The sequence below is a fragment of the Pseudogymnoascus destructans genome, assembly GCF_001641265.1.
Source record: "Pseudogymnoascus destructans isolate 20631-21 unplaced genomic scaffold scaffold_11, whole genome shotgun sequence".
In the NCBI taxonomy this organism is placed as follows: Eukaryota; Fungi; Ascomycota; class Leotiomycetes; order Thelebolales; family Thelebolaceae; genus Pseudogymnoascus; species Pseudogymnoascus destructans.
The window spans coordinates 1,030,191-1,055,457 of record NW_020167530.1 but is presented as its reverse complement, the minus strand read 5'-3'; the positions used below and the strand labels follow the sequence as shown (position 1 = coordinate 1,055,457).

Here is a 25,267-nt window from a genome sequence, read left to right as displayed (position 1 = left end):
TAGCTCATGTTGAGTTGTAAGGAATCATTTTATATTATATTCACGATGAGAGATCCACGGGAAAGCTGGAACATAGTTGTTTATTCTTTTTTTGAGATCTTTTCTACTACCTTTTCTATGATACATACTAGAGTATACTATTCTTCCCTGCCGGAGAGCAGCCTCCATAAACAGACTGGCCTGTGGGAATCTATCATTATTCGCGAAAACACCCCGCTTTCAACCAGCGGACGAAACCCGCGCTTATAATATCACACAACCGTTCGTAACAAAACATTATATATCATACATAACCTCTACCTCTCCCTTCTATTACGCTGCCGGTGCTCCTTCCCTCGTTTCGCACGGCTCTTCTCCTTGGGCAGTTCAAGCGGCGTATCCTTCACCAGCTCCATCATAAGCCCAAGCATATATTCATCAATCGACCCCACCGGGCGTCCCCACGCATCCAGCTCTTCCTCCGCCACCACCACGCCATTAACCATAATCTCCGGCGCGGGCGTCGCCCCCATCGCCGGTGTGCCGGTGTCATCCATCGGCGTGTCTGTTCCCGAGGCACGTGGCGTCGGCGCAGTAGTGACAGCCTTCTCAGCGAAATCCTCCACATCGGCCTGCGTCTCCTGCGCCGCGGCTTTCGCAGCAACGACATCCTCGGTGTCTTCTGCTGCCTCAAGCACGCGCTGCACATTAGTGCTGTTATCCGGGCCACCAAGGACGCGGTCCATAGCTGCGCTGGCGGCCGCGTCGGCGCCTAGGAGAGACGTGTCGGCAACAACTTCTTCGGCGGGCTTGGTGAAGTAGTCTGTTGTAAAGGCGCCCTCTTGGATGACGACGTCGTCGAGCATGCGCTTCTGGTTCGCTTTGCGCAGGATGTTGGCTTCGATGGTGTGCTCGCTCACGAGACGGTAGATGTGCACGTCGCGCGTCTGGCCGATACGATGAGCGCGGTCCTGACACTGCTTGTCCATCGCTGGGTTCCAGTCGAGGTCGTAGAAGATGACCGTATCGGCACCGGTGAGGTTGATACCTAGACCACCCGAGCGAGAAGACAGGATGAAGGCGAGGATGCGCGTGTCGTTGTTGAAGCGATCGGTAAGAATCTGACGCTGCTCGATCTTGGTAGCGCCGTCAAGGCGGAGATAACGATGGCCGTGGATGTTGAGGAATTGCTCAAGAATGTCGAGGACCTTGGTCATCTGTGTGAAGATAAGAGCGCGGTGACCGCCAGCCTGGAGCCGGCGTAGTAATTTGTCCAGGGCTTGTAGCTTTCCGCAATCGTACTGCAGAAGTCGCTTGTCGGGGAATTGGACGGAGAGTCGCATGCGTGCTTCGTGGAAAGGATCGGGCTTGTCGCGGTGAGGCGCAGTCTGGAAGTATTCCACACCACGGCGAGAGAGCAGCACTGGGAGTGCGTCGGGTGCAACGATGGGAGGTGTGATACATGCGAACTTTTGGATATAGGGTTCGAGTTCCTTGGAGCGTTGCTCTAGCGTTAGAACCATGTCCTTCAACACGCTCGACGACTTCCAGATCCACTCAAGCACTCGGTCTCGTCGGCTGGGCCGCTTTTCGAACAATCGAGGGTTAACCCCGAGATCAAAGCGTTTGACAAGGCCCTTGCCATACATCGGTTTTGCTTGTCGCCGTAGAGCATTCAGGTATACAATGTGCTGTAGCTCTTCAAACCGACTCCATCGCGATGCGCTTTCCAAGAATACAAGATTTGATTTGACAGTCGACGGGTCCATATTTGACATTCCATTTTGAGCACGGAGACGTTGAGCTTCACGCATGTCCATCAGAACACGCTGAGCCGTCAGCATATTGCTGCGCTCGTTAACCGCCAAGGATAAATGCTCGTTCCTCGTAGGCACCAGATTCAAGAAGCCCAAGCTCACAGTGCTCATCGGATCTTGCCATAGAAGTTTGCGACGGACTATGAGGTCTGTGACCTGAAAGCTAGCAACGGCCGACTTCTTCATAGGAAACGAGCTTAGGATAGGCCGTTCTAGAAAGAGATCCGGGTGGTTGCAAACTTTTCTGAGCTGCATAAGACAGTTGATAATCGACAGGTAGTTCCCCGAGGCGAGAGTTTCGCGGGTACCAGACCTGCTCAAAAACCCGTCGTATAGCTCCCTTTGCCGCCTAGATAGTCGGCAGTACTCGACATGTTCATACTTGGCTGGCATTTGCTTCTCTACGTCCGCTTTCATTCTCCTAAGAAGATACGGGCGAAGGACTTTGTGTAGCTTGGTGATGATAGCGCGAGCCTCATCATCCATTGTTTCACGCCCATTCTCAAGGATCTGCTCCTGCGGTTTCTTGAACCATTCCGAGAACTCTTTTAGGTCTGCGAACCCGCCGATACCTTGCTCCGTGCCGTCAGACGGCATCAGGAAGAAGAGCAACGACCAAAGCTCAGTGAGGTTGTTCTGGAGCGGAGTTCCGGTCAAGAGGAGCCGAGCCCGCGTGTTAAACGTCAGAAGGGTCTGCCACCTCTGGGAGCGGAAATTCTTGATGTTATGGGCTTCATCCAGAATCATGTAATGCCATTTCCGACGTTTGAAGACCTGTTGATCCTGTAGGACGAGCTGATACGACGTGATGCAAACATTCCATGTGTCCACATCATTCCAGCCCTGACGCTTCCGTTTCCTTTCCTCTTGAGTGCCGTAATATGCGAGAATTTTGAACCCAGGACACCACTTCTTAAACTCCATCTCCCAGTTGAGCATGACACTTGTCGGGACAATAACCAAGTGAGGGCCCCAGACATGATGCTCGCACGCCAAATGGGCCAGTAGTGCGATGGTTTGGATGGTCTTGCCGAGACCCATCTCATCTGCAAGAATTCCATTCGTATTATTTGCATACAGCCCCGCAAGCCAATCTAAACCATAGTGTTGATATTCTCTCAGGGTTCCCCTTAGTAAGAATGGCACTGGGGTTTTCAAGTTCGATGGTGTTTGGGGGGCTACGCTGGGTGTAACTGGACCGCTAGTCTGGTCTATGGACGAAGCTGACTCGGCATCTGATGGTTTCGTCACGGAAGTCCTTGGGGTGAGCTGAGTGCTGTGATCTGCGCTGGCAACTTCGCCTTCGGCCTCGGAGGTAGCATCGACGTTCATGACTTCGGATAGAGGGTGTTGTGGATTGTCATCTATCTCCGCTCTCGCCTTCTCTTCCTCATCGGTGGCAGGAGCAAGAGGTGATTGGGGATGAGACGCATTTGGGATTAACGACACCTCATCATCCTCGTCGAGGATACCTTCGTCTTCTGCCGCAGCTGATGGCGTGGATGGTGTTTTATCCACGCCCATCTCTGCTAGATCCGAAGGTGCAAGGAACCCCAAGAGACTGACATCTCCTTGATCGTCGCCGTCTTCCTCCCATGCATCCTCCTCTTCCTCATCGCTGTCTCGTTCATCATCACTTGACCCCATATCGTCATCCATATCGACTGATTCGTCCGTTTCATCTGCTTCGGTTTCACCGTTGATATTGCTGGCCGTGTCTAATAATACATATACGTCGGATCCTTCTTCGTTCTCTCCGTCCACTTCCATGCTCACAGGGGTTTCCGGAAGACTGGAGTACTTCTGTTTCAATTCTTCCAGCGTTAAGTGCTCATCACCCCCTTTATCTTCAACGTCGCGTTCTTCGTCAGCTTCGGACTCTGATGATGACATATTACTGTCACTTTCGCTGTGATTTTCACCGGCTTGATCTTCTGCCGATAGACCATGATCATCTTCGTCTTCTTCTTCTTCAGAACTGGGTACATCGGAGTCCTGGTGAGCACGCCGTGCCTCCAGCTTTTGTGTGGATAGGTCGACGGCTTCGTTAAGAGCCTTGCGCACTCTGACCTGCTCCTCTGCCTCCCATTGCTTGAGACGCCTCTTATTCACCTCGGCCTTGACATTGTCCCAGGTGATTTGCATTACCCTCACAACAGACCTATATCGTAATTCGACTGCTTTTTGCGCCTCTGCCTCCATTTCTTCGAGAGACTTAGGTTGCTTCCTATGCCACCCATCCCTGCAAGCTTCGGCAAGGCGCTTCGCATTGCGCTTGTGTTTCTTGTGCTCCTCAACCATTAGTATCCTGAATTCCGTCACAGCACGGACTAAGTGGTCTTGGTGAGAGTACTGTCTTGGTATGCGCTTGGTGCTTTCTTGCTCTTCTGGCCTGTATGCGGATGAAACTTCTTCACTTAGGACACCACCCGGCAAGGCCGCGTCTTCCATTCTAAGAATTAACCTGGCTTCTCTCAATGCCATCTCATCTGTATACCCCACATCATCTTCCGCAGAAAAGAGCCCCCCTTCCTCGATAGGTTGGTTGAAAGCATTTTGTACATATTCCTGAAAAGTTGGATATTGTTTCGGTCTTCGAAGAACTAAATCGGGGTGTACGTGTGGCAGAGTCGGCGGCTTAACCTTAAATCGGATACGGGGCGATTTCGTCTTGGACTCGGGGCCATAGCCTTCTGGTGCATCTTCGTCATTCGGTGTCTCCTTGGAACGGATATCCGACGCCCTCGCAGATCGGCGTATTGTCGTTGGCTTGCCCCCAGGTTGGGACATACGTTTCTTGTAGGCTCTCTTGACACGTACGGGAGGTGGCGACTGTTCATTTTCGCTGGCCTCCGGTTGCGACGCTCGTTTCTTATATGGTCTCTTGACACGAGCTGGTGACTGCTCATTCTCGCTGACCTCAGGCTGAGGCACTCGTTTGTTATACGCTCTCTTGACACGGACAGGAGGCGATCCTTCATTGTCGCTCAGGGCGCGTTGTGACCCCATTTTCGGTGGCGATTTATGCGCGTAGCCTTTCCCTAGCGAGCTTCCCAGCTTATTATTCGAGATATTTGTATCATGATTGCTATTCGCTGGCAACGATTGCCTCCCCTTACTGAGCTTGTCCGCGAAAGAAGTTGTCTGCGAGGCATGTCGAGTTTGGCGTTTGTCCGATGGAGGTTGTAAAGTGAGAGGTAACTGGTTTGTCCGACTGGATTTTCGTTTTCCATCTTGAGTGAACGATGAGGGGCCTTCTGCAACTATCTTTTTCCAAGGTGGCGAGTTGTCCTTTTTACGCGTTAAGCTTGATGGCGTGCCTTCACTGACTCTGCGCCTCTTGGTAGGTGGTTCGTTATTCGCAGCGCTTTCATCGTGTCCATTCGTATTCGGCGTCGTTTCATCATCGGGTGAAATATCTAATGTAGCCTGTTAAAATGTTTGTGCTTCGTGGTTATTATACCTTCGTTGATGTGGAAATGCATACCATGAATTGCTTGATGTTCCGTCGTCTCGGACGTGATCCCCGGCATTTCTACGTGGTGTGCGCTCGACACTACCGTGTACAGAGCGAACCATGCATTTGTAGCGCCAAAACTGGCATCAATAAATGCAGACGGCTTCAAATATTCTTCATGCGAAGTCTGAGTATGCACAGGGCAAAATGTCGGTTGTTGTTGCCTTCAAGGTGATTATTTGACGATTATGGACGCGAGAGAAATCTAAATGGGGATGAAGTAAGCCGCAGATCGGGATTTAGCGAATCTAAGCTAATCGCGGACGACGACATAACCACTACTCGTCGAACAGTCCAGAAAGGTGCAAATCGCAACAGCCTTCAGTCCCACAACAGTATGTCGACGCGCCATTGAATCCAGCTATCCATTGCTAACAGCTTGAATAGATGCTCTCACGACGTATTGGTCGCATCCAACGCCTTGGGGCTGTCGCCCAAATAGCTCACCCTGCGAGCGCGATCCAAAAGCGATGCCTCTCCCAGGCCGACGTTGAGGATCCGAACATGGTCAGTCCACTCGAAACGATGAGTTTTACGATATTGTTAGTATTGAGACTGATTTTTCACCTACAGAACGGAGGCTACTTGAACCCACCACCTATCAAGCGCCAGTTTCGCGACCCCAATGGAGATTGGTGGGATAAACAACAGCGTCGTAACTACGGCGAGCCAGTACATGAAGACGATGACATTCTCGGTCTGTTCTCTCCAGAGGAATATACGCACACCAAACCGGCTACTGCCTTCTTCCAGATCGGCTGCTTCATCACCGCAGTGTTTGGACTTTGCGGAGTAGTTTACGTTCTTTACCCGGACAAGCAATCATACCCGAAGGAGTATGAAGGAGGATTGGAGAAGGAGCTCGGTGGGCCAGGAGTTACTAGGGTAAGTCAAATGTGCAATGCGATGTTGAATACAAAAACTAACTTCAGTACAGGCACGAAAGGCAGGAGACCCATACCAGTGATTTAGGACCTGACTGGGACTGAATGTATATACACCAATGCAATTACCAATTACCAATATCACCAGGCTTTGTTACGTGCTTTGAAGAGAGAGATACGTAAAATATGAATGGCATTCCATGGCACCTTTGTATCAAATAGGCAGTTGGAGTTACTGTCATGAATGGAAACGGTAAGAGCCCCAATTTGCAAATCGCGATTCGAAGAGCGTTGTCCCATCAGAAATGTTTGCCAGCGCGGATGAACTGAACTAATATCTTCATTGAAGCCAAGCGCTTGTCAAAGAAGTCTTGGTTGTTTAATTGGGCTTGGTAAATTAGTGTGTTCATAGCGATTCTAATTTAAGTAAAGTCGTTCAATCACCGAGGGCTACAGTCAATAAGCTAGTTATTCACGAATGAAGCCAGGGAGGTAAATTTTCACGTTTGAATTTCGTATCACCGTGAGCTATACACATTCCCTCTTCATATCTTGGGGTTTTCCATCCTACCGAGCTACGCATATGCTGCTACGGCAAATGTCAGAGTGCTCCTTCCTCGCCTTACCTCCTGGCACGAAGGCGGAAGGAGCGAGGGGACGTTCGTCCTTCCCCTTAGTTATAATTCGTGACGCCTTCAACGATAACCTGGCTCATCTTGATCGACGATATCCTTTTCCATCTTCAGTTACATGAGCGTCTCCATTTATGTTACTTTTCCAGCCTTGATTTTACTTCTTTTTGTTTGACTAGACATCGCGGAAAGCTGCATTCATCATTCAGACCAGTGCCTCTATTGCTGGACACAGTACATCATGCGCTACCAGAACTGGGACGTCCTCCTGTTCTCGGACAAATCCAAGGTTCCGATTCAAGAGTTCAAGACTACGTGCCATGTTATCCAAGATTCAGGTAAGGCAGATGATGGCATAGCATCTTTACTCGTGGATGTTACATTCCCACCACAAAGGGGAGATATGGCTAACCGCCTCAACGCAGAATACCTCCCAACGCAGGGCACTCTGCCATTGCTTCCAACAGTCACTTCATTCCTGCCGGCTCTAGGACAAGGCCAGAATTTTCGACTATCGATTCACTCATGGGAGGCACCGGAGCCGAGTCGCTTTGCGCTCAACTTCACCAAGGAGCCAGGTCTCATCATGTTTGAAGCCCGGGTGTTTATTGACGGCCGACTGGCGGGGTGAGCTACATCGTTGCGAGTATAGGTCAATAGTACTGACATAGATGGCTACAGGTACAGATATTTGGGGCGAGACGGCCCATGGCCAACAATCATTGAAACGGGGATAAGTGAGTGCTTACCATCCATCCTCCCACAGAGATCCATTGCCTCACATTTGAAATGAACACACTGACCCTGCCAACTATCTAGACGTTAATAAGAACGGGGATCTCGAGCCCTTGAGGTTTCCTGAATTCCACCAAGAGCTTCTTTCCCAGAACTATTGGAATGCAGGTGACGACCTTGGGCGAATCAAGATCATTATTGCAGAAGGCTTACACCGCGAGTCGCCAGCAATGTCATTTGATCGTATCAAGAATATTGTGGCCTTTTCGTTCCAGCACGCTCCTTTGGGTACGTGATCATTCCCGCATGAGTGGCATGAGTGTCTCACAGAGTGACACTTTGTATCAACCATTTGGCTGACTTGATACCTTTCAAGAGGTTCTCGAATCTTCAAGCATTGCGTGGCCAAATGCAGAAATGTGGCGCCACATTTCATTTGTTGCAGGAATGTTACCAGGTGGTAACGTTCCAAGAAAGTCCAGTGAGGGCGCTGTTGAAGCTCACAGCCACTCTCCACGACGAAGGTCCATTTCCTTAGCTCGGCCACAGAGGCCTCCCCCGGCCATGGGCATGATGCTCCCTCCGGGGTTGCCGGTTTTCCCTCGCCCTGCCAATTTCGATCCGTTCACGGAGCGCCGAGCCACTCAGTGGCGGCAACCATCGTCGGCAGACGTGTCCATGCCGGATTATTCCAGTTCAGTCTCGCTGGCTAGTCATAGTCGTCAGTTCACGGACCCTATCTCCAGCAACAAACCAGAGCCGCAACGATTTCAGTCCTTGGAAAGTATCGGTGCTTTCGAAGGCCTCTGTGAAGCACTGAAGCCAAGCAATGTCACCAAAAAGAGCGTCTTAGGAGACTCAGATGACGTCAGAACTTCTCAAAATAAAGCATCTAAAGTGCCAGATGACCATCGGTCTAGTAAGTTGGATACTCTTTGTCTCGATATATTTGCTGAAGCAAAAATAGTCAGGACTATAGCTGGCCAGACCACGCCTGCCACAGTACCTGAATCTGGTATTTCCGGAAGTGTCAAGAGCAGGAAAGAGAATGCCCAAGATTCCCCGCTTCCAAGAGAAACTCTATCCGAGGGAAACAACTTCACTTTTGGCGCCTCGCAGCCATCGTCGGCGATTAGCGCGGCGGAGCACAAGAGGCAGCGCGTCGTCACGCCTGCATCGGTAAAGGCTATCGATCAGGAAGATGAACCGAAAAACTCGATAATGAGGAAGATCTCGCAAGGATCGGCAGGGCGACGTGCTCTTGGTGAGCTGCCGAATGTCCTGTGATTTCTTCAACGCTACTCGACTGGTAAAGGCAGCAATGCAGCCCACGGGTATTCGGCCTGGTTAGCGTAAAGTTCGATAAGGAAAACGATCAAAATTAGAGATGTGGGTTTTATTAAGGAAGAGGGGAGACGGTGTAGTCTCTCCTGGATTACAGTGGGGTGTTTTCGGAGGGCGGGTTGCACTACTTTGTGGTAGAATTCTTCGTTATTTGTATTTCTTATTGCCTCGCTCTATATCGCTCTGGGAGGTATCATAGGGATCCGATCCGTCGATCGGTCCGCGTCCACAAAAAAAAATCGTTTCTATTCTTACACAAACTTTCATTCATTCAGAACCGCGCGCAGTTTGACCCTCACACCCATTCACATCCACCACCACGTCGGGGCCTCCCACCTCCCTAGCCGCCCCTCACTGACGACCGCCTTTGCTGCTCTCTCCCTTTGCTCCTTGCTGCTTGCTGCCTGTCCGCTCCTTGCTCGTGATCATTGCTTAGAATGAGGGGTGGGGGCTTCTATCATCGCCGCCTTGAGGGATGGAAAATGGATGGTTTTGCGTAGTATAAAAAAAGGATTTGTGTGGGTGATTTGACACTCCCTTTTTTTGGGGGTTCTTCTTTCTTTCTCTTTGGATTTTGCTGTGGGGGCCTCTCTTCGCCCGCTCCCCCCACGCTCAAAAATACACACACGTGCGGTCTATAATCGTCGTGTTTCCCTTGCCTTTCGCCCTTTCCTTCTCCGTTCCTGCAATCCCTGCCTCCCATTTCCTCCCGCCATTGCTCACTATTCCTCCCTATCCCCCTCCCCTACGTAACAGAATCGAATGTTCGAAAGTAAAACCAGAAGTGTGTTAAAAGTTCACAAAAAAAACCCAAGAAAAAATATGGAAGCCGAAAAAAAGGAGGGGACCGGGAATATAAAAAAAAGAAACAAAATGTTCACAGGTAACGCCGCGCCCTTGAACAGGAAAAACATAAAATCAAAATGTGTTGATCCCTTCTCCCCCGTTCCTCCCATGATGCAAGAGAAGCCACAAAGGGGTGCTGTAAAAGGAAAAAATATATATGTTGTTTGTTCATGGTGGTTGCCCCATTTGGTATGGGCCGTTTGCAATGCTTTCGAATTCCTGACGTTTGGCGGAAGGGTTTGGTGGTGATAGTGGGTGTTATGAGTGTAGTAAGGATCGGTTTGATTTGTAGGGTATTGTTTGGATGTAGAATTGGAGTTGGGTTCGAGTTTATTGACTCGTTGTTCGGCCGTCACGTTCGTTTCGCCTCGTTCGTCTCGTTGTCTGACTTCTTGCCTGCCTGTACGCTTGTCCGTCTTCCTCGGCACCTGTCTGTTTGCTAACACGAAAATGGTTGGGCTTGCGTGTATGTATGTAAATATGTGGAGTTTTGATATCTTCGCGTGCCGGCGGGAAAAAAATGGGTGGTATCAGGGCATCATGGCAGGGAGGCGGCAGGTCAGGCCGGGCCAGGACAGGCTAAGGCTAGACAGGAGCGACAACGTCTACGCTTCCTACTTCTTCCTGTTTCCAGAGCCAGTAGCGGTGATCTTGGAGGTGGACATGAGGTCGCCAATGTACTTCTGGAGGAACTTATTGTTCGAGTCGAGCTTGTCGTGCTCTTCCTTGACCGCCTCTATGCGGTTGTAGATCTCGAGAAGCGATTCTTGGAGGAGCTTCGCGTGTCTAAATTAGGAACAAGGGGTTAGAGTGTAATTTTTAGGTTTTGGGGAGGAAAGGTGACAAAAATATAAATCCTGCAGCAGGGGAGAAGGGGCAGGGCAAGGACTGACTGTGAAAGCTGTGCTCTAGCCTCTTGGCTCATCTTCTCCAGATCCTCGCTGTTCCTCCTCGGGCTCATGGCCCTAGCATCGTCCTCATCGAACACCTCCTCGCCCTTCTTTAGCTCAACATTCGGTGCATCGCGCGGCACAATGATAGTCCCGCTGCTCTTTCTCGTGCCGATCTTGGGTCTTGTGGCTGTGGACGCGGAGGACGCGGCGTCGCTGTCTGTTGCGGGTGGGCCCCCTTGGGAGAGGCGCCGCGGCGAGGCGGGAGAGGAGGAGGCGGAGGAGGTAACTGCTGTGTCGGGGGGCTCACGGGCGGTCGTGCTGCTGGTGCTGTGTTGTGCTGTTGTCGTCATGCTGGTGCGGTGACGGATTTAGAGATGGGACGGAGAGAGTGCTTGCTGTGTTGCTGCACAGGGCGTTGGCGTCCGGTCTGTGATATGGGATCGGTGAGGGTTACTCATGTGTGAGTCTGGGGTGGTTTTGGTGGCCCGGGGGGGGGGGGGGGGGGGATTTCAGGATAGTGGGCCAGTTGGGAGGGTGTGTTTGAAGGCCAGTAATATTTGGGGTTGAAGAGGCGTGATATAAGTTGGAATGGAAGTTGGGCTCAATGTCGGGAGTCGCTTGTATATCTGGATGCTGGATGTCTCTGCGTGTTGTCGTGTATGTCGTATGGGTGTATGTCTCGGCGTAGAGAAGGTCGAGCTGGGATTGGGAGAAGATGTGGACGTGGGATACTGAAAAGAAGGTTGAAGGTTGGATTGTGGATGAAGGTAGAGAAGGATGGGAGAAGCAGTTGGGAAGAAAGCCGTGAGTGATGGTGGCTGCCTGCCTTCTGGCGCACTGTAGGTGTGTGAGTGGAGGGGATGGGGTAGGTTTCTAAGAAGTAGTGACGGGCAGTTGGGGTGGTGCCTGTAGGTGTGTCTGTTCTGGGTCTTGTCCCTGTGGAGGCGGGTTGCTGGTGGTAGTGTGGGCATTTAGTGGGAAGCCGGTGGGTGGGAGGGGAGGTTACAGACAGACGCGGGCATGATGGTTTTTGACGTACGACTCAACAACCCTTTTACCTTTACCGTGTTCAGACATAGCTACATACACTCATATATCTACACTCTACGCTACAGAATGGCTTCTACGCTGCTACACTATGTATGTACAAGACGGCTACTGACCACTACAGAACGACTACGAGTAGTGTCTCTATAGGTGACAACAGTCTCCCCTCCTCCATACTCGTACTCTCATACTGACGGGACTACAAGAACAGACGCTACAAAAAATACATACCACACATACCTAAACTACCGCTTCCACCGAAGTACCAGGGGTATGTAGGATGAGGAACAGCGTGTGGGCGCGCGCGCGTGAAGTGATGCTGAGTGTGGACTGTGTGGACCCTTGGACTTCGGGAGCGCCTTGGCTTGGGAGCGTCATTCGGTAAGGGGAAGCGGCAAAGAGGGAAAGAGGGAAAGAGGGAAAGAGGAAAAGAGGGAAAGAGGGAAAAGTTGGGGCGGTGGGGAAAAGGCCCTACTCGACTACACCATACGCCTTCCCTGCCGAACCTGCACCGTGCAGATCAAGTGATCCGCACGGTGCATCATGGGGTCAGTTCGGAAGTTCGGAAGAAGAAGCAAATGGGTGAGAAGAGTCGGTGGCACGGAGCGTGTTCGGCGTGTACTCAGTGCGTCCAGGATGCAATGCGGTGGTGGCCACAGTGGCGGCTTCCTTCGTTCGTTCGCCCTTGTTCATGACGACGCTGTTGAGGGATCCCAATACAGCTGATACGAATTATAGGGGTGGGGGGTGATGCGGCTATGGGCGGCGAAAGAAATACTTGCTGCAGTCTTGGATACGGATACAGTATGTGTACTACCTAACAACTACTATGGTAGGAAAGTTACCTGAGCCATACATATAGTATGGGTAACACAACGCCAACGCCAATGCCAACGCCCCAATGCCAACACCAGCATCACGTCCTGCCTGTGGTTGCCATTCTGAGTAAGGGATAGACACCGATCTGCAGAAGTACCCACAAGTCAAACTAGTCAAACTAGTCAAACTAGTCCCACAAGTCAAACTAGTCAAACTAGCATCGTCATCGCAGGTGTAGTTCGGTCAAAGAAGTTGAAAACAGAACAGGAGACGAGGCTCGTCACTCCACCCTGCCAACCAACAGCTTAAACGGCGTCTCCTCAGCAAATCCACCACCCCTCCTTGCTAACCCGAGTTAGACAATGGAGATATTTCTCTTCCTTCCATTGGCTCCGCGTGACAGGACAGGAATGGTCGGCGCCAAGCATGCAAGCGTCATATCATACCATACCAGACTTGCTTCATGCTTCATCGCTGCCTCCTGACACAAGCACTCTTGAACCCCATCGCCCGTCGCCGGCCATACACGATGCAGGGAGGCTCAAGCACCGCCAAAGGACGCCATGAAAGTCTTGCTCGGGGCGTCGGCGCAGGCAGAATCGCCAGCCTTGGCAGGCGCCTGACGATGCACGCAGCGCTGCTTCATCCCGCCAGCGCGGCCGCCGTGATCGCCTCTTCCGTCCAACCCGTGGGACCGAAACACGCAGAGGAACATCTGTGTACCTCGGACGTTGCGGGTTAAGACAAAGGCGGGCGGCCCAAAATAGGCACCTGAGCATGGACTACTACTGTACCGAGAGAGGAGATCTGAATCTTGACGGCCTTTCTCGCTAATGGTGGGTTAATTTCGGAGATTCAACTACGGAATCACTAAACGAGCCGGGCTGTGGGCTACGGCTAGTTGTTTTGGGCACCAGACCTGGTGGTGGTTTGGTTGTTGGATGGGGTACGGGCCGGCGAGTACGTACATAGAGTACGGGCCGGCGAGGATGTACATAGAGTACGGGCCGGCGAGGATGTACATAGAGTACGGGCCGGCGAGGATGTACATAGAGTACGGGCCAGGGCAGTTATAGGCCCGTCGAAGTGAATTGTGTGTGTTGGTGGTGGGTTGGCGGTGGGTTGGCGGTGGTTGGCGGTGGTTGGCGGTGGGTTGGCGGTGGGTTGGCGGTTCACTTTTTAATAATAATAAGGCAGGCACTTCACAGCAACGATGTACCTACCATCCATACTCTACTGTACGTAGTGCTGAAGTACTACTGTATTCCTTTAGCGCTTTAGCGGCAGAATAACCATCCCATCCCCCCTAGCCGTCCCCTTGCCCTTGAGGCTCGCACGAGCACGATTTACGCAGTGCAAGTGTGTGGGTGGTGTAGGTGGGTGCGATGGTTCGCTTACCGTACTCAGGATGGTGTGCGAGGGTGTCTCCACACCGGTGAGGAAGCGGCAGGGGGCTCGCAAGCCCGGGTTTGTGGGAAGGGAGGTGAGGTGGTGCAGGTGCAGGTTTGCAGGTGCAGGTTTAGGTTTGCAGGTGCAGGTGCAGTGCAGGTGCAGGTGCAGGTGTGGGCTTGGCAGTCGTCGACTTTACACAGATATAATCTCGGGACCGCCTGTTCGCTTCGCTCACAGTCAGAGGAAGCGAGTGTCCCCTCTCACGGCAAAATAAGTAGGTATCTTCACATAGAAAATTATATAGAAAGGTGTGTCTTCTCATTTATTCTGCAACGTGAAAACTACACTCTCCTCATCACTTTCATCAGAACCATTATCTCCTATTATATCTACTACCTCTATTTGCCCAACTACCCCTTCTGCTTCTGCTTCTGCTTGTGCTTGTGCCTTTGCTTGTGCCTCTGGATCAAGAATGGGAGTCGAGAGCTCAATTGCTATAAACTCTTTTACTCAAAGAAGCTGTGCAACCTCCTCCTTTCGCTCTCGCTCTCTCTTCTGTGCTTTAATCCCAGCTCGATGTAAAGCCTTCTTTGCTTGTGATGCTTCTGCCTCTGCTATTCTAGCAACTTGCTTCTCTTGCTTGTTAACCTCCTTTTGTGCCTTTTGATGAATCCTAGCATGTGCATAAGCTGCAGTTAAAGCACCCCTAAATTGAAGTGTACGATGGCTTCTGCTTTTGCGATTTTGACTCCCTTGAACTTGTCCTTGTAGCATAGAATAATCAAACTCTCATATTTAAGCATCTGCTAATACTCCCTCTATCCCTTGTAATCAAGTATGAAATTGCTGTTTTGACAGGCTACTTAACAATGGAGTAAACTTATCTTTCCATACTTGAAGTTGCTTCTCTAAATTCTTTAACGTAGGTAGCAAAGGTTGTGTTTCATTCTCTTGTAATGGCTTTGAGTTTTTCTAGATTTTCACAAGAGAAACTACACTATTCATAGGCCACATTCCTGCCTTTTGGAAAGCATGAATGATAGTTTGAGGTTTGAAAGTATCTGTTATGATGGTCACAGAGGTCAAGAAGCCAGTCTAGAGAATAATAAGCTAGATTGAATCTAAAGAGAGAAGAAGAAGAAAGGAAGGAAGTAAGGCTATCCCTCATTATATACAGCTGTACGCTTAGCGGTTCACTGTAACCTTAGTGGCTAATATAGGTACTTGTTACCCTAATTGCTAGTAGCCGTAAGCAGTGATCATAACACTACCCCCCCCCTTAGATGTCCCATTGCTAGTTAGTCATGGACTTCTTGTAGAAATTCTACCTAAACGCTTTCTAGTACCTATATTCGGTTTTGATAATATAGAAGCCCTTCTTTCGCCTCGTAGTAGGCTAGAGCTATGTCTGGACTATCCCATTCGTTGTTCTGTAGTCTTTAGAGTGTGTTGGTGCATAGTGGATCTTGTAGCTATACAGCTTGGATATTGTTGTAGATGCTTGATCTTGCTGTAGAATCGGTGCTAATTGAGCATCTTGTGTAAGGACACAGGGCACCCAGCTCACAGTAATAGCATATGAGAGTGCGAGTCGGAGGCTAAACGGATGCTATCCTATAGATCTACTACGAAGGATACAAAAAAGATGATGAGGAACCCCGTTGGGTCAATTTCCTTAAGTACCCGAAACGGGTCCGACTTGGCTAACCTGCCCTAACTCTCCCCACGTGACCGTAACCTGCCCGACTCCGATCCCTTCCATCACTGAGGGCGGAGGCATCCTTACATCTTGTGTCTGCTCTTGACTTCAGAGTTCTATCTACTATACTAGTTCTAGGTGTAGTTTTGTCATTAGTAGCATTGTTTAAAGCTGCTGCTTTTGTCAGTCGTCCTCCTCATTACCTTCTAGTTGATCCCCTAGCCTACAAGTAAGGGCATCTGCTTTCCCATTCTGTTTGCCAGGTTGGTATGCAATTTGAAAGTTGTAACGAGAGAGAAACTCTGCCTAACGAGCTTGTCGCCTAGTAAGCTTCTTAGTGCTCATAAAGTACTCAAGGCTCTTGTGGTCTGATAGGACTTGGACTGGCATTGCTCTGCCTTCAATCTCTAGTCTCCATGTTTCAAAACACTGAATAATTGCAAAGAGCTCCTTGTCATAGATCTTGTAGTTGCATTCTGCAGGTTCCATTTTCTTAGAGAAGAAGGCAACTAGATGTAGGATTCCCTTGTCATCTTTCTATGACAGTACCCTAGAGAAAATAAAATCTAAGGCATCAGCTTTAACATAGGCTGTCTTCTCTCTTGAGGTGGGAGCTTGTCTATAGCCTGTTTTAAGAACACATCGAGATATTTATGGAACTCCTTTAGGAGGATCAGTTTTGGGTCAATTTCCTTTTTTCCTCCTTTGCTTGTTTAGCAAGTATATCTTTAAATGATATTGCAAAAACCTTAGCTCCTTTCTGCTTCCGAAGCATATTAAATGGTACAGCTCTAATCATTACAAAGTGCATGTGTTTTTTGTCTTATAAGGAGGTTAGAGGGCTAGCTTGTAAGCTTTGCCATCTTCGATTTGCTTATCAACTTAGGGACATGTAGTTTCTAGTTTTTGAGTATTTGTTAGTGTAGTGTGCTAGCAATGACCTTTAGTAAACATGACTCGATCATTGACCATATTAAGCAGAACTCCATGTTGCTTCATCTAAGCTTTCCTAAGAATAATAGAATGTTTCCTAAGAGTGGTGATAAATAGAGGGCATAGACTTTTAACATGGTCTCTAATTTGTAGTCGAGGGTATATAGCATGTGTGACTATAGGTGTAGCAGCTCCATTAAATCCTTTAATGTTCTTTGGTTTTATAAGTTTAATAGGAGAGATGTTTTCAATTTCACAAATTCATTTTGCATCAACAGCATTCACAAAGCTTCCACCTGTTGCACTGATATCCATTAAGGCTTGTATGACAATTTGATTTCTTCCTATTCTGTAGGTAGGTAAGAACACTGTTACAATGATTAGAGCTGCACCATTTAATATGCTTCGGAAGCAGAAAGGAGCTAAGGTTTTTGCAATATCATTTAAAGATATACTTGCTAAACAAGCAAAGGAGGAAAAAAGGAAATTGACCCAAAACTGATCCTCCTAAAGGAGTTCCATAAATATCTCGATGTGTTCTTAAAACAGGCTATAGACAAGCTCCCACCTCAAGAGAGAAGACAGCCTATGTTAAAGCTGATGCCTTAGATTTTATTTTCTCTAGGGTACTGTCATAGAAAGATGACAAGGGAATCCTACATCTAGTTGCCTTCTTCTCTAAGAAAATGGAACCTGCAGAATGCAACTACAAGATCTATGACAAGGAGCTCTTTGCAATTATTCAGTGTTTTGAAACATGGAGACTAGAGATTGAAGGCAGAGCAATGCCAGTCCAAGTCCTATCAGACCACAAGAGCCTTGAGTACTTTATGAGCACTAAGAAGCTTACTAGGCGACAAGCTCGTTAGGCAGAGTTTCTCTCTCGTTACAACTTTCAAATTGCATACCAACCTGGCAAACAGAATGGGAAAGCAGATGCCCTTACTTGTAGGCTAGGGGATCAACTAGAAGGTAATGAGGAGGACGACTGACAAAAGCAGCAGCTTTAAACAATGCTACTAATGACAAAACTACACCTAGAACTAGTATAGTAGATAGAACTCTGAAGTCAAGAGCAGACACAAGATGTAAGGATGCCTCCGCCCTCAGTGATGGAAGGGATCGGAGTCGGGCAGGTTACGGTCACGTGGGGAGAGTTAGGGCAGGTTAGCCAAGTCGGACCCGTTTCGGGTACTTAAGGAAATTGACCCAACGGGGTTCCTCATCATCTTTTTTGTATCCTTCGTAGTAGATCTATAGGATAGCATCCGTTTAGCCTCCGACTCGCACTCTCATATGCTATTACTGTGAGCTGGGTGCCCTGTGTCCTTACACAAGATGCTCAATTAGCACCGATTCTACAGCAAGATCAAGCATCTACAACAATATCCGAGCTGTATAGCTACAAGATCCACTATGCACCAACACACTCTAAAGACTACAGAACAACGAATGGAATAGTCCAGACATAGCTCTAGCCGCCTACGAGGCGAAAGAAGGGCTTCTATATTATCAAAACCGAATATAGGTACTAGAAAGCGTTTAGGTAGAATTTCTATAAGAAGTCCATGACTAACTAGCAATGGGACATCTAGGGGTTAGGAAGATGATGCGAGTTGTTAAAAGGCAGTATTACTACTAGCCTCGAATGGACAAGACTATCATCTAATACATCAAAAACTGCCATATCTACAAAAGGTCAAAACCTATAAGAGACGCATATAATTGACTTCTATAACTAATTCCTGTTAGAAACCAACCATGGAAGGACATATATCACTTGATTTCATTATAGGATTACCATTATGTGAAGGAAACAATGCTATCATTGTTGTAGCTTGTCGATTAACAAAAGAACGTCACTTCATTCCGTGATTCCTAGGTCAAGAAGGCACTATAGCAGAAGCCACAGCATAGTTACTGCTCTAGCATATATGGAAACACCATGGCCTGCCAAATTCAATTATTTCAGACAGAGGCCCCTAGTTTGTGGCTACAGTATAGAAAGTCTTATGCAAAGTTTGGAAAATCATAACAAAACTATCTACAGCATCCCACCCTAAAACAGATGGCTAGACTAACAGGGTTAATATAGAGCTAGAACGATACTTACGATCTCATGTTAACTACCTACAAGACAACTAGGTTGGATACCTCTACATTGCAGAATTTGCAGCAAATGCTCTTCTATCAGACTTAACAAAAGTTAGCCCATTTTTTGCAAACAAGGGTTTTGAGCTAAGAATGAGCTTCGATATAGAGAATAGCGAGTTCCAAACTACCTTACAAGAACATAAGGACATAGCTTAAAGCATGAAAGATATTTGGGAATTTCTACAAGATCAAATTACACTCTCTCAATCTCAGATAGAGACTATAGTGAACCGGAACAGAAAACCTTCACTAAGATATCAAATTAGAGACAGAGTATGGCTATCTACTCGAAATATCAAAACCTAGAGGCCATCTAAAAAGCTTGATTATAAGTTGGTTGTAATGGTGGGTGCACCAGATGTGAGAATCTAGCCACCCAAGGAAGGGATGATTCTACTAAGACAACACACTGTCTTAGGAAACAGAGCCAAAGGGTTGTAGCTTAGACTATTCCACAACGCAGCAATCAGGTGTGTGATGTAGTGAAGTGGTTCAGACAAGTTACAACAAATGTTGAGTCTGGGAACTCAGGGGTAAGTCAGAGGTTAACACCTCACTGACTTTTCAGAAACAAGGAGTAACAAGATGAATGCTTGGAAGCTTGTAAAAGACGTGGAAGTATGTGATAGTCGATTTACTGTATTGCCTGCTTGCCCTTTCTTAAGGAAAGGGCAATCCTATTTATGCCAAAGGAGTGTAGTTCTCTCATTTTCCATGACTTTCCATGACTAACCAGGCTTGGTAAATGTATTAGAAATCAAGTGTGACCCACAACTAGCTTGCTAATCATGTAGCGAATGTAAGAGAATCCCATAGAACCATCTCTTGGGTTCCTAGCCTATAGGAAGTGAAAAGGAGGTCCAAGGTCAGAGTACCTATAGATAAATTATGTCATAACTTAACCAATCTTGTGGGTAACTAAGGAGCGATGACGTGTAATGAATCATAGAGGGTTGTAGAAGCTTCTAGAGCTATCGTTCATGTTCCTAGGCCTCTAGTTGGTAGATATATGCCATGTGGTAGTATTGGCCCACCCCCTTAAGGAGGAGATTTTCTTAATAACTTGTTCAATGAGTGTTCAAATGATATGCCGTGATGTATGTAGCATAAACAGATGTAGTAGAAGAGTTTGCAGCAATCGTTGAGTAGTATTGCTTCTGTTGTTGGTGTGATAAACCAAGATATGTATGGTGACTTGTAGGTTTGAGGAGGAGATTTCTAAGTTTGCTCTTGAGTTTGATAGCAAACTGAGTGCAACGAATGTCAGTATGACATTGGTCCATTTAAGATTCTAGAACAAATTAGACAAGTGGCATATCGGCTAGAACTACTAGCAAGTATGAAGATACATCCTGTTTTTCATAGCAACTTGTTAAGACTTGATTCAAATGATGCATTACGAGGCTAACACCATGAACCACCACCTCTAATTATCTCTTATTATCATAGAAGATGAACTTAAATGGGAAGTTGAAGAAATCCTTGATTCTAAACACCTACAGAAGAAGTTGTTCTATATAGCAGCATGGTGTAACGCTGACTTCTAAACGATAGAAGACACAGAGGTTTCTTGCGTAAGGTTGACTTGACAGAGGAGGCAGGGGATTAAACACAAAGGCTTTCCAAGTAACACGTTACAGTATTGTAAAGAATACTATATTGAGTTGAGCACAAAGCTCCTATCTAAGAAAATACTATCTACTTATATAGTGGCGTCGTGCCAAAGGGATATCTGTGGATAACATGGATAACATAATATCCATGATATCCAATGTTATCCATCACCTGATATTCCATGGATCCCCGTGGATAACATGGATAACATAATATCCAAGATATCCAATGTTATCCATCACATGACATTCTGTGGATCGCTGTGGATAACATGGATAACTTAATAGGGCAAAAGTTTTATATACCCGGTAAGTTCATAAATAAGTTTTATATACCATGGTGATTCTTACTAAGCAGGAAACCACTCAACGCGCTCGGCGCGTTGCCTCCCTCCCTCGCGTTGCCTCCCTCACGGTTGCTCCCCCTCGCCGTCGCCCTCCTTGCTGTCCCAGCTGACTCGCTAGCCGCTGCCCTCACTGAGGCACTCGACGACTCTTCGGAATCGCGAGGCATCGGAAGTCCTGAGCTCAGCTCAGGCCCACGAGGATGGCTTCTCTTGGCGAGCTGACCGTTCCTATGAACGGTCAGCTCTACCTCGACCTAGACGCCTGGTCGAGAGCCCTTAACGACTGGGCCGAATGAGGCCATCAAAAGGAGCGACAGCGAGGGGGCGACGGCGAGGGGGCTACGGGAGGCTACGGGGGGGGAATTGGGGGGTTTTTACTGGTCGCAGGGGGTTTCTGTCATACTGACATTCGTTGCACTCAGTTTGCTATCAAACTCAAGAGCAAACTTAGAAATCTCCTCCTCAAACCTACAAGTCACCATACATATCTTGGCTTATCACACCAACAACAGAAGCAATACTACTCAACGATTGCTGCAAACTCTTCTACTACATCTGTTTATGCTACATACATCACGGCATATCATTTGAACACTCATTGAACAAGTTATTAAGAAAATCTCATCCTTAAGGGGGTGGGCCAATACTACCACATGGCATATATCTACCAACTAGAGGCCTAGGAACATGAACGATAGCTCTAGAAGCTTCTACAACCCTCTATGATTCATTACACGTCATCGCTCCTTAGTTACCCACAAGATTGGTTAAGTTATGACATAATTTATCTATAGGTACTCTGACCTTGGACCTCCTTTTCACTTCCTATAGGCTAGGAACCCAAGAGATGGTTCTATGGGATTCTCTTACGTTCACTACATGATTAGCAAGCTAGTTGTGGGTCGCACTTGATTTCTAATACATTTACCAAGCCTGGTTAGTCATGGAAAGTCATGGAAAATGAGAGAACTACACTCCTTTGGCATAAATAGGATTGCCCTTTCCTTAAGAAAGGGCAAGCAGGCAATACAGTAAATCGACTAGCACATACTTCTACGTCTTTTCCAAGCTTCCAAGCATTGATCTTGTTATTCTCTGTTTTTGAAAAGTCAGTGAGGTGCTAACCTCTGACTTACCCCTGAGTTCTCAGACTCAACATTTGTTGCAACTTGTCTAAACCACTTCACCACATCATACACCTGATTGCTGCGTTGTGGAATAGTCTAAGCTACAACCCTTTGGCTCTGTTTCCTAAGACAGTGTGTTGTCTTAGTAAATTCATCCCTTCCTTGGGTGGCTAGATTCTCATATCTGGTGCACCCACCATTACAGTTTCATATTATGTAGGGTATATAAAACTTATCACGTCAAATGCAGGGTATATAAAACTTTTGCCCAACTTAATATGTTGTAATATACAGGGGCTACAGTAAGCGACCACACGTAGAACCACGAAAAACTCTGCCCTTGCGGCTTGGAGCCTCTTATTTAGTCAGTATCGAATACATCGAATTTACTCAACAGTTATGAGCCCGGAGTAACTCCAAGTCGCTAAATTGATCAATATATACAATCACAGAGCCTACGTACACCCTAGACACCATCATAATGGCAACAGTAAATAGGGTAGGGGTGGTCCTTACATCTCCCAAAGACTGGGATGAATGGATCGAGACAATAAAAACAACATCAATGAAAGCTGGAGTATGGAGGTATATTGACCCGAACAATATTAATCCTCCTATTCTAGAGCCACCTACTCGTCCTGCCCCTAGCTTTGTGCATGCCGCAGCACAGGCAGGCCAAGGGTTTGCAACATATTCATCTTCGCAGCAAGCACCCGCAGGTGTGGCAACAAGAGGACGATCCTCTGCACAGCAACCTCAGCAGTCTGTTGAAGACCAACAACAACTTTCCTCGCAACTGATGCCAATCACATATGCGAGTTTGACCAAAGATCAAAAAGAAGAACTTCAGAACCTAAAAGACGATTACCAACATGATTGTAAGATGTGAGAGAAACAAGAGGAAGCCATCCAAGGCATCTGCGCAAAAATACAAGAGTCAATCAAACGGGACTTCCTCCAATATACATATGGCTGTGATTCAGCACACGCGATGCTTGTGAATCTGAAAACACGCTTCGCACCTACCGACTGTGGTAGAATCGAAGAATGGAAGAGTGAGTGGAGAACATTGCAAAAGATACCAAAGAGGTCAACTGTCGATGATTGGCTTCTCCAGTGGGAAACAATTTTTGAAGTTGGTCGCAAGCTACAAGTTGCTGAAGTCATTGGACATACACCGATCTTTGACTTTTTAGGTGCAATCTCTTCCTCGTCACCACCATTTGTCTGTGATATGAGACTCATCGACGAGTCAATGACATATTCTCTCATGCAAGTAATCACTGAGTATAGAGCTTACTGTCGGCAAACACAATTCTGACAGAAACCTCGGGGGGAGCATGGAGTCTTCGCAACAATGGATAATAGTGGAGAAAGTAGTGACAGAGTCTTTGCAGCAACAGACAGCAATGACAATGAACCTGCAACACTACAAGGCCACACAAATAGAAATACTTCTGCTAGACGATGTCCATGTGGATCAAAACACAAATGGAGAGATTGTTATTACATTGTTGAATCAAAAAGACACAGTGGATGAAAACCTAAAAAAGAAACTGAGATGAAAGTGCGGAACTACATTGCAGAAAGACCATCTTTCCAGTCTATAATTTCCAACTACTTGAGCTAGAATGGATCAGGGGACAACAGTCTGCAAGACAGTACAACAAACCCCACGGCACTCACAGCCGTGTTCCCAGCATTTCAAGTGTCGCAAAAGCCATCATCAACTTATGAGCTTGCACGAAGTACAATCCTTGATTCTGGAGCCATGGTGCATGTCTGCAATGACCGTGCAAAATTCCACAAATTCAAAAAGTGTGATAGTGAACATATCTCCTCACAGGAGATCAACGGGTGATAATTGAAGGATTTGGTTCCGTGAACATTGATGTTCAAAATAGCAATGGTCAACCAATAACTATCGCTCTTGAGGAAACAGCCCTTGTCTCCACTTTCCATACATCAGTCACATCACTGCGCCGATTCATCAAGAAAGGCGTGCACTGGAACACGAAGACTGAATGCCTCACATACAGAGGCAAAATATTCTGCAAAACTCCGATGATACACAATCAATGGGTTTTAGAATACAAATAGGAACAAGACCAGGAATCCCTGGCAGAAGGAGCATCAATTCCAAGTTCTGCAAACCAAACCGATGAACCTCATGATCCTAATTTCAAATCTGAAACCTTCCTTCACACTCTGGGCAAAACAGCTCAAGAGAGACGTGAATCTATACTTGCAAATCGACATGAAAAGGCTGAATGGAATGTTGAAACCTTTGACGAACTCCAGAAACTATCTGTCACCAACCAGAAAATGGCATGGACTTTGCACAAGAACATTCTTCAGGACTATTTGGCCCTAGCAGAGGATTCGAATTCGATACTGGCTGAAAAGGATGATGCCATTCTCCAGTTACAGGAACTGATCCAGAGCAACGAGCAACAAATCTCTGAGCAACAAACAATTCAGAAATATCTTGAAAAGCAAACCCAACAAGCTCTGAAGAATGAACCAGGACACCACTCTTACAGTCAACTGTCAGCTCGGATTCCAGACCCTCCAATCCTCACAGATGGGATAGAGCCAGCATTTGAAGACTGGGTTGTGAAAATTTGCCTCAAGCTCGAAGCCAACATTGATCATTTTCCAACACAGACTTTACAAATGAGCTACATTCAGAGTCAACTGGGAGGACTGGCAGTTCGACATGTCAATCCAAGGCTTCGACCAAACTCTACAAACAAACTGCAGACAGCAGAAGAAATTCTCGAACTTTTGGAAAAAAGTCTTCAGTGATCCCGATCAAAGGCACACAGCTCAAACTGAGTATCGGAAGCTGTATCAGAGAAACAACACCTTTGCAGTGTTCTGGGCCGAGTTCCAAAGGCTCACGACAGAGCTTGATTACTCTGAAGAAACTTTGCCTTCAAAGTCAACCAACAGATGCAGAAAGCCTTAGTGGCTGAAGTTGGAGCTACTACACTTCACGAGTTTGCAAAGAAATGCATGCTCATCGACCAGAACATTCAGCGGATCAAGGAACAAGAAGAAAAAAGGAAGCCAAAGTCATTTTTGAACAACATGGGCCAAACTCAAAATCAGGGCCAGGCACTACTTCGAACTTCAGTCCCTCAACCTACAATGGATTTGAACATGCAAAACAAGACACAGAAGCTGTATCGACCACTGCATCAAGATCCAGCAAAAGAAATGCTCATGAAACTTGGGAAATGCTTTATATGCCAACAAAATGGACATCGAGCTCAAGACTGTCACCAGAAGCTCAAAGCTCAAGTGAATGAGGTATCTACAGCTGAGTCTATCATTGATTCGGAAAAAATAGCCTCTAGGCAAGTCATCACTAGAGGTAGTGCAGCCAGAATTGCAGCTTCTTCCTCAAGATCTAGTTTTGATCCGGACACCCCTTTCTTAGTTATTTGTAGAATGGGAAAATACAAAACTATTGTCCATGCATTG

The 25,267-nt window shown here is 47.3% G+C and overlaps 6 protein-coding genes across 6 annotated transcripts; 3 read left to right on the top strand and 3 right to left on the bottom strand.

Annotated features, from left to right (window-relative positions):
- Window positions 1-65: 65 nt before the first annotated feature.
- On the bottom strand, window positions 66-5,602 carry SWR1 (swr1 complex component). The gene is made up of 2 exons (XM_024468778.1): window positions 5,284-5,602; window positions 66-5,215 (listed from the first exon to the last, which is right to left on the bottom strand). The coding sequence occupies exons 1-2, from the start codon at window positions 5,327-5,329 to the stop codon at window positions 297-299; spliced, it is 4,965 nt and encodes a 1,654-aa protein (XP_024323843.1). The 5' UTR covers window positions 5,330-5,602; the 3' UTR covers window positions 66-296.
- On the top strand, window positions 5,461-6,283 carry VC83_05152 (uncharacterized protein; the record flags this gene model as incomplete). Its single annotated transcript, XM_024468777.1, has 5 exons — window positions 5,461-5,484; window positions 5,607-5,648; window positions 5,701-5,820; window positions 5,887-6,198; window positions 6,251-6,283. 5 exons carry the CDS (start codon window positions 5,461-5,463, stop codon window positions 6,278-6,280), a joined length of 528 nt encoding a protein of 175 aa, XP_024323842.1. The 3' UTR covers window positions 6,281-6,283.
- Window positions 6,284-7,070: 787 nt separating this feature from the next.
- VC83_05151 (uncharacterized protein) lies at window positions 7,071-10,902 on the top strand (the record flags this gene model as incomplete). The annotated part of the gene is made up of 5 exons (XM_024468776.1): window positions 7,071-7,456; window positions 7,511-7,566; window positions 7,649-7,852; window positions 7,941-8,483; window positions 8,532-10,902. 5 exons carry the CDS (start codon window positions 7,071-7,073, stop codon window positions 8,849-8,851), a joined length of 1,509 nt encoding a protein of 502 aa, XP_024323841.1. The 3' UTR covers window positions 8,852-10,902.
- Window positions 10,369-10,997, bottom strand: VC83_05150 (uncharacterized protein; the record flags this gene model as incomplete). The annotated part of the gene is made up of 2 exons (XM_024468775.1): window positions 10,369-10,540; window positions 10,648-10,997. 2 exons carry the CDS (start codon window positions 10,995-10,997, stop codon window positions 10,369-10,371), a joined length of 522 nt encoding a protein of 173 aa, XP_024323840.1.
- Window positions 10,998-12,632: 1,635 nt separating this feature from the next.
- VC83_05149 (uncharacterized protein) lies at window positions 12,633-13,564 on the bottom strand (the record flags this gene model as incomplete). Its single annotated transcript, XM_024468774.1, has 2 exons — window positions 12,633-13,343; window positions 13,482-13,564. 2 exons carry the CDS (start codon window positions 13,562-13,564, stop codon window positions 13,055-13,057), a joined length of 372 nt encoding a protein of 123 aa, XP_024324005.1. The 3' UTR covers window positions 12,633-13,054.
- An 8,695-nt stretch (window positions 13,565-22,259) lies between these two features.
- On the top strand, window positions 22,260-24,586 carry VC83_05148 (uncharacterized protein; the record flags this gene model as incomplete). The annotated part of the gene is made up of 2 exons (XM_024468773.1): window positions 22,260-22,656; window positions 23,886-24,586. The coding sequence occupies 2 exons, from the start codon at window positions 22,260-22,262 to the stop codon at window positions 24,584-24,586; spliced, it is 1,098 nt and encodes a 365-aa protein (XP_024324006.1).
- Between the last annotated feature and the right edge of the window lie 681 nt (window positions 24,587-25,267).

Bases quoted from the DNA above. Each gene is read 5' to 3' on its own strand.
- SWR1 (XM_024468778.1), bottom strand. From the start codon at position 5,329: ATGCCGGGGATCACGTCCGAGACGACGGAACATCAAGCAATTCATG. The intron at 5,216-5,283 runs GTATGCATTTCC...AGGCTACATTAG, and splicing joins GGAACATCAAGCAATTCATG to ATATTTCACCCGATGATGAA.